The 14716-nt window shown below is 43.2% G+C and overlaps 1 protein-coding gene across 1 annotated transcript in view; it reads left to right on the plus strand.

Annotated features, from left to right (window-relative positions):
- The first annotated feature begins 339 nt into the window (after positions 1-339).
- CWF19L2 (CWF19 like cell cycle control factor 2) overlaps positions 340-14716 on the plus strand; it is a 73974-nt gene continuing 59597 nt past the window's right edge. Inside the window, exons 1-4 of the mRNA XM_054164503.1 lie at positions 340-442; positions 11328-11438; positions 12031-12150; positions 12688-12795. Of these exons, the coding sequence (XP_054020478.1) occupies positions 359-442; positions 11328-11438; positions 12031-12150; positions 12688-12795 (423 nt within the window). The 5' untranslated portion in view covers positions 340-358. The remainder of the gene's footprint in view (positions 443-11327; positions 11439-12030; positions 12151-12687; positions 12796-14716) is intronic.

Raw genomic sequence — 14716 nt, forward strand, 5'->3', positions numbered from 1 at the left:
ACTAGAGAAGGGCAGATTTAGACTGGACGTTAGGAATCTCTTGGCTATGGGGGTGGTGGAACACTGGAACACGTTGCACAGGCAAGTGGTTGAGGTCCCATCTCTGGAGACATTAGAAATCAGGCTTGATGGGGCTCTGGTCTAGTTGGGGATGTCCTTGCTCACTGCAGAGAGGTTGGAGTACATGACCTCTAGAGGTCCGTTCCCACCGGCGCATCCTACGAAGCAGCGCCGGCGGCGCCCGCCCCGGCCCGCCCGCGCTGCCAGGGACGCCGTTTACGACAGTGTCCCTCGCTCGCCGTACGGCAGCGCCGCTGCGCGGCGTCGGCGCAGGTTTAGTTTCCGGGTGACACGGGCCATGGCGTCCGGGTTTGAGAGCGAGCGGAGCTTGGCGGCGCGCAAGGAGCAGCGACAGCGGGAGCGGGAGGCGCTGCTGGCGCAGGTGGGGTGCCTGGCACGGCTCGGCTCGGCTGGGCCCGGCTTGGCTCGGCCCAGTCCAGGCCAGCCTTTCTCCGGGGACCGCTTAGCCCTTTCTCGGCTGGAGGCCGGGTGCTGGAGCAGTCTTGTCTTGGGCAGGGTCTGTGCTCTCCCGAGGGCAGCCCTGGCCGCGGCCTCCTGCTCACAGGCCGGACAAGCGGCAGTTAGAGGCGGGGGTCGCCTTGGGGAGGGCCCCGAGGATAGTCGGGCTGCGGTACCAGGAGTGTCAGAAAGCAATCGAGAACTTAGATTTGAGTGACAGCCATCTGGGCTTGTGCGTTTTGCCACTTATAGCAGTATTGAATCGTTTGATATTTCACTTAGGGTGTGTGTCTGTGCTTACACCTTTGGACAGAGGCAGTCTTCGTTATGCCTCCTCTTCAGATACCTGTGTACATTGATAAGACAACACTACCCTCACTTCCTGGCCTTCTTTAGGCTAAACAACCCCAGCACTCAGCCGTTCTTTAAATGACACATAAAAGACAACTCCCCCTCTTTGTCACTGGCGTCCCCTATGCAAGATGGATGGGGAACTATTGGAGCAGCAAAGATGATCAGAAGTCGAGCAGCCCTCCCATGAGGGCTTGGAGGACTGGGGTTGTTCAGACTGCTGAAGTGAAGGATCTGGGTAGACTTTACTGCAGCCTTTCAGTATTTGAAGGGGGCCTGCAGGATAGCTGGAGGAGGACTTTGTAAAAACATGTAGTGATAGGACAATGAGTAATGGTTTCAAACTGGAAGCTAGATTTAGATGGACATTAGGAAGACATTTTTCCCCATATGTGTTGTGAGACACTGGAATGAGTTGCCCTGAGATGCTGTGGAGGTTCTAACCCTGGAAGTATTCAAAGCCAGATTGGATGTGGCCTTGAGCAATAGCAGAGGGGTTAGAACTAGACAGACTGTAAGGTCCATTCCAACCCAAACCATTCTGTGGTTCTGGGTTTCTGTGATCATGCAGGAAGGCAGTTCTAATTTTCTGTGCACAACAGTGGGCTCAGAGTTGACTTTTTGCCATGCAAGACTAACAGCTGGGGAGTAAATAGCTCTAGAAAGATAATGTATTGTTGCTCAGACAACAGCTAATCAAGTGTTCAAAGCTACTGAGAAAGGATCAAAGAACAAGGAAGTGGTTACAAAGGTGTCTTACTGATTTCTGTATAATATCAAATAGGATGTCGATTCCAGGTCCCTGCATCACAAGGAGAACTGAATAGTCTTGAAGAAAGGTGTTGGAGATGATCTTGGTACCATCTGTCCAAGGGTTTGAGATGCAAAAAAAGTAGGCTGAAAAAAGTTAACATGAGAGAGTTCTATAAAATCATTAGTGATGTGGAGCAGGGAATAGAGAGTTGCTGTCTACTGTTTATTTCAATGCAAGAACTAGAGCCTATTAAGTTGATTTGCAGGTAGGCAGCTTGGAGCAGACAAAAGAAATGAACTCTCAGGAGATGCACTTGTAGGTCCTTTTGTATAGCATGTTGCAAATACTGACACTTCACTTCTATCCAGAGAAGGATAGCCTAAAGGTAAAAATTTACTTTGAAAGTTATTGACTGAAAAACTGCTGAGCCTCAGATTGCCAGAGAATACAAGAATGTTTTGAAGATGCCTCACTTAGGGCTTAACCCTGTATGTACTTTTGTCAGCTTCCCTGGTCTTTATTGTACATTTTTCAGTTGGGATACTGGATTTGCTGTCTACAACTACCTCAAGGGTGGTTGTGGCCAGGTGGGGGTTGATCTCTTCTCCCAGGCAACCAGCACCAGAACAAGAGGACACAGTCTCAAGCTGTGCCAGGGGAAGTTTAGGCTGGATGTTAGGAAGAAGTTCTTCATAGAAAGAATGATTTGCCATTGGAATGTTCTGCCCAGGGTGGTGGTGGAGTCACCATCACTGGAGGTGTTTAGGAAGAGACTGGATGGGGTGCTTGGTGCCATGGTTCAGTTGATTAGATAGTGTTGGATGATAGGTTGGACTCAATGATCTTGGGGTTTTTTTCCAACCTGGTCAATTCTATTCCTATTCTGTTCTATTCTATTCTAAATACACTCAGTAGCATGGAGGTTGCAGCTTACCCAAAGGGAACCCCTTCTGGGCAGGACAAGGATAAAGCCTGTCCATGTGTCTCTAGGGCTTTGTTGTTGAATTTTTGTCCACACCTGGCCCCAGCCAACATTTGTTTTTTTGATCCTGTCACAAACATGGACAGCTGGGCCTCCACTCCATTGCAATGTATGTTTTAGACCCAGGTGCTAATCAGCAGTTATGCTTTCCTATTTCATGGAAACATAAAGGTTGGAAAAAACCTTTAAGATCATTGAGTCCAACCGTAACTGAACTACCATGACCACTAAACTGTATCCTGAAGCACCACATCTACATGTTTCTTGAACACCTCCATGGATGGCAACTCCACTGCCTCTCTGGGCAACCTGCTCCAATGCCTCACCACTCTTTCAGTGAAGAAATTTTTCCTAATATCCAATCTATCCAATCCTGGCACATCTTCAACCCATTTCCTTTTGTCCTATTGTTAGTTACTTGGGAGAAGTGACCAACACTGGCCTTACTACAGCCTCTTTTCAGGTAGTTGTAGGGAGCAGTAAGATCTCCCTTTAGCCTTCCCTTCTCCAGACTAAACAACCCCAGTTCCCTCATTGACTCCTCATATAACATGCCCTCCAAACCCTTCTCCATCCTTCTTACTTTTCTCTGGATGTGCTGCAAGACCCCAATATCTTTCTTGTTAGTGTGGCACCCAGAACTGAAAGCCGTGCTCAAGCTGCGGCCTCACCAGGGCCAAGTACAGCGGCACGATCACTTCCCTGCTCCTGCTGGAATTTCCAGTATCTGTGCTTCCAACCATGACTTTTCATCTCCTTACTGCAAGGGCAAAAGGCACATTCTAAAATCTGTTATTTTTCCAAGGTGTAATCTTTTGACTTCTGAGCAGCCTAAATCTAAGTCAGACTCATGAGTCTCAGGGCTTCTCTTGGGTGGATTGGGTAGCACTGAAATGTACAGTAATGATCAGAAGTTTATCATTGCTGTTGCTTGTGGAATTAGTGTCTTCATCATCATATGTATGCTCTTGAACTATTTGTGTTCTTTGCAGTAAGAACTAAAAGTTTTACTAAGGAGTAGATGTGTTGAAGGTTAGTAGCTCCCCTGCTGCCTTCACTGTACCACAGTTTTAGACTATGCTAGCAAAAGAGTATAATAAGCATTTTATCCTGTTTTAAGTTGAAGTAGGTCAAGGATAAAGGGAGTTCTTAAGCTCTGGTTCTTGACAGTTAGGACAGTGTGACGAGTCTGAGAGTCTATTTCTTTGGAAGTAATCCTCCCCAAATCACCCTTGCAGATTCCGTATCCATAATCACCAGGAGATTAAATATATAGTAGAGTTTGAAACAGCTACAGAAATAGATTTCCTTAGTGCCCTTTAAAGCAAGCAGCAGAATTGCTTCCTGTTGATTTTTGGTAACATTACTTTATTGTTTCCTATTTTTTTTGCTGGTTATGAACTTCCACTTCTTTTGAAGAAATACCATCCCACTAATTGAGATTTCTTTTACATTTTGGAAGCCCATTCTTTTATTTGTGTAGTCTGGCCTCCCAGCTGCACTGGTAAAACCCAGCAGCTGGTGATGTTTATGATAATGCTCGGTAATCAAATAATTAAGTGTTGACAAGCAAACTGTTATTAAGCTCCAGAAATAGCATGGTGTTTTGATGAGTGTGACAGTTCATGACACTGCTGTTTCAGTTGGCAAGTTTAGAAAGAGAAAATAATCTGATAGATGTGTTGTGAGTGCAGGGATGTGTACTTCTTCTGAGCGTGAGCACTTTTTTTTCTCTTTGTTTGTTAAAAGCTAGCAATAATTCAATTCTGAATTATTCTTGCATCTGTGCTATGACACAATATTTCTGTACTTCATGGTTGCCCTTCTGTTACTTGGTTGGGTTGTTTTTTTTGGGTGTGGAATGGAATGTTTCGTTCTTTGGTCTCTGAGGGTGATGTGATTTTGACCATTCCTTGTGCAGAAAATCCGGTCATTTGTAATCTATTAGTAACCCATAACAATTAAGTTTCTCTTGTTTGGTATTTTTACTTTTTCAAATAAAAGCTGTTGAGAGTAGGTAAATAAGACTTCACTCAGACAAACAGGATATATTTAGAATAGAATTGAATTAACCAGGTTGGAAGAGACCTTTGAGATCAAGTCTGACCTGTCATCCAACACCATCTAATCAACTAAACCAAGGCACCAAGCCCCCTATCCAGTCTCTTCCTAAACACCTCCAGTGATGGTGATTCCACCACCTCCCTGGGCAGCACATTCCAATGGCCAATCACTCTTTCTGTGAAGAATTTCTTCCTAACATCCAGCCTAAACCTCCCCTAGGGCAGCTTGAGACTGTGTCCTCTTGCTCTAGTGCTGGTTGCCTGGGAGAAGAGACCAACCCCCACCTGGCTACAATCTCCCTTCAGGTAGTTGTAGAGAGCAAGAAGGTTTCCCCTGAGCCTCCTCTTCTCCAGGCTAAGCAGCCCCAGCTCCCTCAGCCTCTCCTCATAGGGCTTGTGCTCCAGACCTCTCACCAGCTTTGTTGCCCTTCTCTGGACACATTCCAGCAGCTCAACGTCTTTCCTAAACTGTGGGGTCCAGAACTGGACACAGGACTCAAGGTGTGGCCTAAGCAGTGCTGAATACAGGGGCAGAATGACCTCCCTGCTCCTGCTGGCCACAGTATTCCTGATAGAGGCCAAGATGCCATTGGCCTTCTTGTCTACCTGGGCACACTGCTGGCTCATGTTCAGCCTAGTATCGACCTTTACCCCCAGGTCCCTCTCTGCCTGGCCTCTCTCCAGCCACTCTGACCCCAGCCTGTGGCACTGCATGGGGCAGCTGTGGCCAATGTGTAGAACCTGGCACTTGGATGTGTTAAATCTCATGCCCTTGGACTCTGCCCATCTGTCCAGCCTGTCTAGGTCCCTCTGCAGAGCTCTGCTACAATGTTAATAAAATTACACCTCTAAGTGAGTTCATTGCACAAACAAGAAATTCTGTGTTTAGTTTTACTTATTTAGAGTTCTGAAAAAAAATTGAGATGTGCAAGCCTTTTTTAGAAACATCCTTTGATGCTTTTGACTTAGACTCTGGCTTTACTTTTGCTTTAGGTTTTTTAGATCTAAAGTCTAAAAAACCCCAATATGCAACAGTATCACTGAATTCATTGTATCTGAGCCCTAAACAAGCTGTGAATCAGTTCAGATATTTCCTCTTCAAAGCCTAACCATTAGGTTGTTGCAGTGATTAGTATTTGCTGAGGTCATGAACTGCTTTGGCAGTATTTTGCACTTCATGGTTCAGTGGAAAATTACAGAAATTAGAAATTAATGGTAAATTAATTAGAAATTAATAGTAATTAATAGAATAATAGTAGTAATAGACATTAATACAGAAATTAGAAATTAAAACATTTCCCTTTTGGGGCTATGGAGCTGTTGTGTGTTGGAAGTTGCTTCTGTGCTGTAATACTAAGTATCTTCTTTTTGTTCTTTTCCTTTTAAATCCTGTATGAGGTGTTACATCCCTGACTCTGTACAAGGAAGTGAGCTTGTCAGTAGCTTTTCACCACAGGATTTCAGTCTTTTGACAGAGAGTGTCTCTGTTTTTTGTATGTGATGCATAGAGAGCAGTCCTGATGAGAAGGACTTTAAGGTTGTGGTTGATGAGAACTTCAACATGAGCCAGCAGGTCAAGAGAGGGGATTCTCCCCCTCTACTCTGTGCTTGTAAGACCCTACACAAGAAGGACAAGAAACTGTTGGAGCAGGTCCAGAGAAGGGCTACTAAGATGATCAGAGGGCTGGAGCACCTCTCCCATGAAGACAGGCTGGAAAGGTTGGGGTTGTTCAGACCGATGAAAAGAAGGATCGCGTGAGGTCTTATAGCAGCCTTCCAGTATTTGAAGGAGGCCTACAGAATGGTTGGAGAAGGGCTTTTCACAAAGACATGTAGAGACAGGACAAGGGGTAATGGTTTCAAACTGGAAGTAACTAAGTTTAGATTGGACATTAGGAAGAAATTCTTCCCCCTAATTGTGCTGAGGCACTGGAACAGGTTGCCCAGAGAAGTTCTGGAGGATCCAACCCTGGAAGTGTTCAAAGCCAGATTGGGTGGTGCCTTGTGCAACCTGGTCTAGTAGGAGATGTACCTACCCATGGCATGGGGGTTGATCTTAGATGATCTTTTAGGTAGATCCCTTCCAACCCAAATGATTTTATGTTTCTATGAACGATAACACATTTTTGCAAGCAACATACTTGATTTAACAGACAGGTCACTTTAGGAGTTGAGTGATGAAGACAGATACCTTCCTTGTTCTGTTCTGCATGTTATTCCTCTAGATCTTCCTCTCTCACAGGAGTAGAGAGGTCCTATGCTAACATGAAGTATCTGCCTACAAGCTTCCTAGCATTAGTAGCTAGCAGCTGTTTGTCTGTTGTGTCTGCAGCTGTACCAGCAGAAATAATACTGCCTCCCAGATGTTTCTGACTGAACATTGACATCTCCTGCAGTCTGCTCTTTAACTTGTATGTGTGGCTGTTCCATAATGAGTTTTGAACATAAGAAGCTTAAATGATGGTCATTTCAGTGACATGTCATCTATGCATTTTGGCAGGTGAAAATAATAGCATTGACATTTCCAGCTGGCATGGCACTGGAGGTGGTGGAGGTACTCTGACTCTGTTGTGATTTGGCAAGTTGCAGTGGAAGCTAAGGCCTTTCTTGTGTTTCCACTACTGTTTTTCCTTGGGAAGGCTTTATGGATATAACAATAATCATAATACTGAGGGTGGACAAATAGTTTAAGCATTCACAAAAGTGTTTTATTCAGATAGAGAATTGGGATAAGAGGATCAGGAGAAATGTACAGAGGAGAGGTATGGTGGGAATGTAGCCCTGCCTTTCAGTGGTGGGTAGCCATTGGAGGAACTTAGCTATTGCTCTCTGTGTTGGGTAATTTTTCATGCTGTCTTGATCTGGTGGTGTGCTGTAGAGTTTCTTCTGATTGCTTGTTGGAGATTAAGGCTTTTTTCCTTCTTTTTGACGGAGAAGTTGTCTACTGGGTGGTGGTGATTATCATTTGAAGAGTTAGAGGTTGAGCAGAGTTAAAAAAGAGAAAATTGCATGGTCTCTGCAGTGGCATTGGTGAGAGCTGGAATGGAAAATAGAGTTGGCCTCAGGAAAGTGTTAGTCAGGGTTTCTATGAGCTAGGGAGGAAGTGTTTTAGGCTGCCTCCCTAGGTGACATCCCTCTATCCCTTCTGGGCATATTTGAGAAACTGTCACCTAATGACCTCCATTTATTGTGTGACCTGGACCTTGGCCTTTGGCAGTGTCTTTGATCTTTTCCACTTCTTTCTGGGGTGGCATGGTACAAATTTTACAGCTTTTGGTGTTTGTGTCTGCAGTCTTATTACAGGCTGTTTGGAGCAAATGTTAATCCTCATTTAGCTGATGCTGTTGTCAGCAACCACACAGGCTGGCCTTAATGACCTGACTAATGAAAACCAGAAAGCACTTTCTCTGAACTTGATTTCTTTCCTCATTCAGATGGGGCCGTGAAATGCAAGACCTTTTAGCCTGCTTGTGCTGGATAACACAAAGTTTGGCTCTCTTCACCTTCACAAACATTGCTAACATAGTGCTGGGGAGCAATTATTATTTTTATATAGCACCTTACCACCAGAACCTTCAGAGTGCTTTTTCAGCATTATCCTTCACCTTGTGCTTGTTGCAAAGGAGACTGTGAGCAACTTTGTTAGGGTTTTGCCAAAGTAGGTAATGTAGCTTTAACGCTTGCCCTTCCTGACAGGCTGTTGCTTGTCCTCTGTGTTGGTGTGTGGTGTGCACAGTCACTTGTATAATTGATGCATTACTTTGAAACTGGTATTTGAGAAATGTGGCATTAGGTATTCATGAATAAAAATGTATTCCTTTAGTGGCCTAAAATGTACTTAGTGGTAAGTATTTGTTTGTAGAGGGGAAGGGATAAATTGTGGGATATTTTTGTGGTATCATGAAATATTAGTGAGCCTTAATGTGAATGAAATGCTTGAACTCCTGTGGGTTGAGATGTGAAACTTTTGCAGTTGGCCTTCATAGCATCAAATGGTAAGTAGCTTTAACTAGTTTTTCTTTCTTTTCTGTATTTTATAAGGTGGTAGTAAGCCCTGCATCATTGTAAGTAGAAAGGTAAGGTTTGAAGCTAATAAAGTAGTGTAGACAATTTTCTTTCTCTCCCTCAACTTGAAATAATTATGTATGTGTGTGAAGGGAGACAATTCACTGGATGGGGTGCTTGGTGCCATGGTTTAGTTGATTAGATAGTGTTGGATGATAGGTTGAACTCAATGATCTCAAAGGTCTCTTCTAACCTGGTTTGGTCTGGTCTATTCTATTCTATTCTATTCTATTCTATTCTATTGCAATATTTCAGGAAGAAATGCTCCCAGTGTTAACATGCATAGGCTTGCATGTAGCTGCAGTAAAAAATTCAGATGTGCCTACTAGGGAGTCAGAAATTTAAATAATACAAATACTGCTCCTAACTAGAAAACACTATCTTCATTCTTGGATATTAGAAGCAAGTTCTTCCCTGAAAGGGTTCTCAAATACTAGAATAGGCTCCCCAGGGAGGTGGTTAAATCCCCATCTCTGGAGGTGTTTAAAGAGGCAGAGATGTGGTGCTGAGTGACATGGTTTCATCCCAGCCTTGGTAGAGTTAGAGAATCATTGGACTCCATGATCTCAAAGATCTTTTCCAACTGAAATGGTTCTATGATTCTTTAGTGATTTCTGAAGTTCCCACAGTGTTGTAAATGACATCCCTGGAGGTGTTCAAGAAGTCTGTAGATGTTGTGTTTCAGGATATAGCTTAGTGGTTGTGTTGGTTGTATTACTGTTGGACATGGTGATCTTAAAGGTCTTTTCCAACCTTAGTGATTCTGTGATTCTAACAGAATCAAAATGAGTATTGTAATTTGATGCTAGTAGAAACTAGATAGATTTTAGGAATAGAACTGATCTGAGGGTAATGTTAACTGTGTAGTCTTAAGCTAAAATGATAATTTAGTAGAAAATATAACTTCTTTCACATTTTGAATCTCTAGGCAGCTTTCTCTTTATTTTACATACAGATATTGTTAAGAATCTTCTATATTTTATGGTTTTGTCTAAGAAGAAACAATCTTCCACCTGATGCTTTTGTGTCTGTCTCTCTCCTTTTAACAGTCTGGTGGTATTGCCACTACAGACTGATCTTGCCCAGTCTTCTTTCATTTAGTATTCAGGAGACAACAGTCTGCAGTTCAGTGATGATTTCCAGTCATTCTGTGTTCTGAATATGTATTTGTATGCTTCAGCCAAAATGGTGATCCACCTCTCTTGTTCAAAACATGTATCTCAATTACCTAAATACTTGCCTGTATATTTTATGTTTATTCTTGGCTCTAGCAAAAAGTATAAAAGCCAGTTTTGCGCTTTGCATGAAATGAAATGACCATTACAAATAATGTGTGTTTGTAGTGTTGGTAACATGAAGAAAATAGTAATTTTATTTAAAATGCGCTGGTTACTATAGAGAAGTGTAAGAGGCTGAATCTTTGTAGATAGGCAGAGAGCATATTACATGAAGATATGTTGACAAGCTGATCTTGATTGGCCTTTATTTCAGTTGTTTATAGATTTATATTCCCAAGAACTGCTAAAGGGGTGGGAGGTATTTCTCAACTGGGAGTGGAATGGGGTATGCAGAAAGCCTGTCATTTCCCCAGTCTAACCATTGGCAACAGGTTTTGTGTTTACTTTTTGAGCAAGTGAATTTGGAGTATGTTTTTTATTGTGTTTTTCCCATCTAGAACTATATTCAAGTTCCCTTTACTTTCATCTGTGTCCAGTTAGGAGCTTAACTTTTGTGAACATGTGGCTTCTAAACATTATTTTGAGTTGTGTAGCTGAGGTTATTACCTTTCACTTGTCCATGAAAGTGGAATGCTTAATTACTTTATTTTAGTCAGATAATTTTCATTTTAAGACAGAAGGGCCATTATCACAGTATCACAAAGGTTGGAAGAGACCTCAAAGATCATGGAGTCCAACCTGTCACCACAGACCTCATGACTAGACCATGGCACCAAGTGCCATGTCCAATCCCCTCTTGAATACCTCCAGGGATGGTGACTCCACCACCTCCCTGGGCAGCACATTCCAATAACAAATGACTCTCTCGGTGAAGAACTGTCTCCTCACCTCAAGCCTAAACTTCCCCTGGCACAGCTTGAGACTGTGTCCCCTTGTTCTGGGGCTGATTGCTAGAGAGAAGAGACCAACTCCTTCCTAGCTACAACCACCTTTCGGGTAGTTGTAGAGAGCAATGAGGTCGCCCCTGAGCCTCCTGTTCTCCAGGCTAAACAATCCCAGCTCCTTCAGCCTCTCCACATCATCTATGTGGACTGAAAATACAGCTAGTGATTTCTGCATGAACTTTTCAAGGCTGTTGTTCCAGATGGTTAGATGTCTTAGGGTGGCCGCGGTTAGCCAGGGAGCTCTCTGGATCACAGAGAGGTAGCAGGAGCCACACCTGCAATTTTTGGAGCCCTGGGTGGCAATTCAAAAGTATTTTTATTGTGTTTGTATTGCAGTCCTGAAAAAGGAAAGGTTCTGAATCACAACTCTCAACACTGTGTTCGGTTGTGTCAGTGTGGCTTACAGAGATGTGTCTGTCACTAAATGCTACTGAACTCCACCTGGTTATTTTTCTTCTCTGTTCATCTTAGGCCAAAATTAGTTATGAAAAAGAGCAGAGGCACAAGCTGCTAAAGCATCTTCGGGGTGAAGATACATGGATGCTTGCTGATGTGAATGAACGTGTGGAACAGCTGGAAAAGGTGACTAAAGTGTATATTACTGAACTGTGTTACTAGCTTTACAGCATGTTCATGTGAACAGAAGGGTTCGAGGGCTTTAAGATGGTCTTTAAAGCCCTCTTGATTTCTGAATTCTCCATGCTTTGGTACTAGATTTTTTTCAAGTGGAAATAATCTTTTGCTCACAAGAAGGAAAATTTCTGTCATTCAGTTGCAGCTTTAATTTCTGCCAAATGCAGAAGAGGAAATGCTGCCAGATGAGAGTAGTGCCATGGGAAGAAGTCTGTGTAGATACTTCATCAAAGCACAGATGTGTATTGATGCAGGGATTCCCAAGGAAGATTTCACTGAAGTAAATGCAGTGTAGACGATGTTCTGTGTATAGTTGTGCCTTCATTCTGGTGAAAAAGATTGAGAGGAGGAGGAGAAGTCAATTATGGGTGTGAGGCATGCCCTCCCCATTCCAACCCCAATAGAATGGTAGAAGTAAAATATAGCTATCTCCAGCTGTGTATGTTTTACCTGTTTCATTATGGTTTGGTAACTAGGTTGTGATGGCTTTTTTTTGTATATGGGTGATTTGGTTTATTCATTTATAAACATTTGCTTACAGGAACATTCTGTGCAGAAAAAAAAGAAAAAGGATAAGCATTCAAAAAAAGCTAAGAAAGAAAAGAAGAAGAGTAAGAAACAAAAGTCTGAAAAGAAGGATGACTTACTGGATAGTTCTTCAGTAAGTAAGACACTTTAAATACTTCCATTGATATTTTTGAAACCTGCAGCATTTTAGTGTCTTTGGCTATACATCACGAGGCCTATGGAGCACAAGCCCTGTGAGGAGAGGCTGAGGGATCTGGGGTTGATTAGCCTGGAGAAGAGGAGGCTCAGGGGAGACCTTATTGCTCTCTGAAACTACCTGAAGGGAGGTTGTAGCCAGATGGGGGTTGATCTCTTCTCCCGGGCAACCAGCACCAGAACAAGAGGACACAGTCTCAAGCTGCACTGGGGGAGGTTTAGGCTGGATGTTAGGAAGAAGTTCTTCACAGAAAGAGTGATTGGCCATTGGAATGTGCTGCCCAGGGAGGTGGTGGTCACCATCACTGGAGGTGTTTAGGAGGAGACTTGATGGGGTGTTGCTGCCATGGTTTAGTTGATTAGATGGTGTTGGGTGATAGGTTGGACTCAATGATCTTGAAGGTCTTTTCCAACCATGTTCTAGTCTAGTCTATATGTATGTTAAGGTGTTATTTACATAAAACTCTGTTTTCAGGATTCATCAGTTGAATGGGTTGAATCAAATGTGTCGCAGTCAGATAACACAGAAAAGGCTTGGAAGGTCAACAAGCAATCAGATACTGTGGAAGAACCTTCCCTGCAGGTGAGTAGTCTGATAGCCACTCCAGAAATAGATTCAGCATGACCAAATGTGAAGTGTGCTTAGATTTCTTGACAGCTTCTTTGCAATGTATTGAACAGAACCTGTTTTACAGACCAAGAAATACAAATCATTGGTAATTTATACTATAAAACCATTTTTTAAAGCATTTATTGTAATATGTGTGCTTGTCTGTTTTTGGACTGAGAGTGTGCTTTTGAAATGAATTTCATGGTCATTCCTACTTTCTGTATTTTGGCTCATGTTGTGAAGAGGTCTTGGGAGTATATAATCTATTTCTTGTTAAACTAGATTAGAAGATAGGTTCTCAAAGTGCTCCATGGGACCAGTCTTGGACTAGTTCCCAGTGTGCTTACTTACAAAAGAAAACATCCCCAAACCTAAAAAACTTAAGTCAAGCCCCCCAAAATTCCCCAAATCACAGATTCAAAGCCTATATAGAGAAGTCAGAACCAGGCTCTTTTTTGTGACCCCAGTGACAGAACCAGAGGCAGCGAGTACAAACCAAAACACAAGACTTTGATCATCAGAAAACAGTGTTTTACTGTGGACATGACCAGGCATTGGCACAGATTACCCAGTGGATATATTTACAAGCTGTCCATATGTGATCCTGAGCAACTTGAGCAGGGTGGTAGGACCAGATGACCTCCAGAGGTTCCATGCACATCCAGTTCTGTTGATCTATATTGCTTGCTAATGTTGGCATAGATACTAATGAATCACTTGAAGACAGATTATTTTCAATTCCTCCTCTTCTTTAGAAGAGAACCAAGAAGTGGAATGTTGCATTTCATCTGTGAAGCTCCTTGTTGTGTTGTCTAATGCAGTTTGTCAGTAACAGAAAATGTGAGATACAGAATTCATCTGGGTTGACAAGTCAGGCTCAAGCCCTGCTGAAGATATGAAGACTTTTCTGCAAGGACATGTTTCAGAATGAGTGTAATCTTGTTATTTTGATTGTGATACTACCAAAGTGTAGTGTTCCAAATGCTTGTTTTATAGTGTGTACATCACTGCCTATTTTTGGAGCTTCAGGTTGTGTGTGTATAAAGGTAGTAGGTATATATAGTTTCTTAATGTGCTACTTTTCTTCAAAGAGTAGTCCTTGCTTTTAAAATGTCCTCAATTTGGCTTAGGCTTTGTATATGCAGTTTTCTACCTGCTATTGTGGGCACAGTTCACAGAGCCTCCATGTGTAACTGTTGAATTTGAGAGTGCAGTTGGTGCCTAGATATCCAGGATTTGAGCTGTGCTCCGTTATGATTGCAGATGTTGTATACACTAAGGGGTGACAAAGCTAGAATTAGCAAGAGGAGAAAGCATTGGTCTGGATGTACAGTGTTCATTTAGGCACCTGGAGTGGGCTGCCCAGGGAGGTGGTGGAGTCACCATCCCTGGAGGTGTTCAAAAAGGGATTGGACGTGGCACTTGAAGCCATGGTTTAATAGTCATGACGTGCTGGGTGACAGGTTGGACTTGATGATCTCTGAGGTCTTTTCCAACCTTATTGATTCTATGATAATAAGCGGTCTGTACAGTTTATCATAGAATCATAGAATCAGTCAGGGTTGGAAGGGACCACAAGGATCATCTAGTTCCAACCCCCCTGCCGTGGGCAGGGACACCTCACACTAGATCAGGCTGGCCAGAGCCTCATCCAGCCTGGGCTTAAACACCTCCAGGGATGGGGCCTCAACCACCTCCCTGGACAACCCATTCCAGGGCTTCACCACTCTCACAGTGAAGAACTTCTTCCTCACGTCCAGCCTGAATCTCCCCACCTCCAGCTTCATTCCATTCCCCCTAGTCCTATCACTACCTGATTTCCTGAGAAGTCCCTCCCCAGCCTTCTTGTAGGCCCCCTTCAGATACTGGAAGGCCACAATGAGGTCACCTCGGA

This window comes from Dryobates pubescens, chromosome 10 (genome assembly GCF_014839835.1).
Source record: "Dryobates pubescens isolate bDryPub1 chromosome 10, bDryPub1.pri, whole genome shotgun sequence".
Classification (NCBI taxonomy): Eukaryota; Metazoa; Chordata; class Aves; order Piciformes; family Picidae; genus Dryobates; species Dryobates pubescens.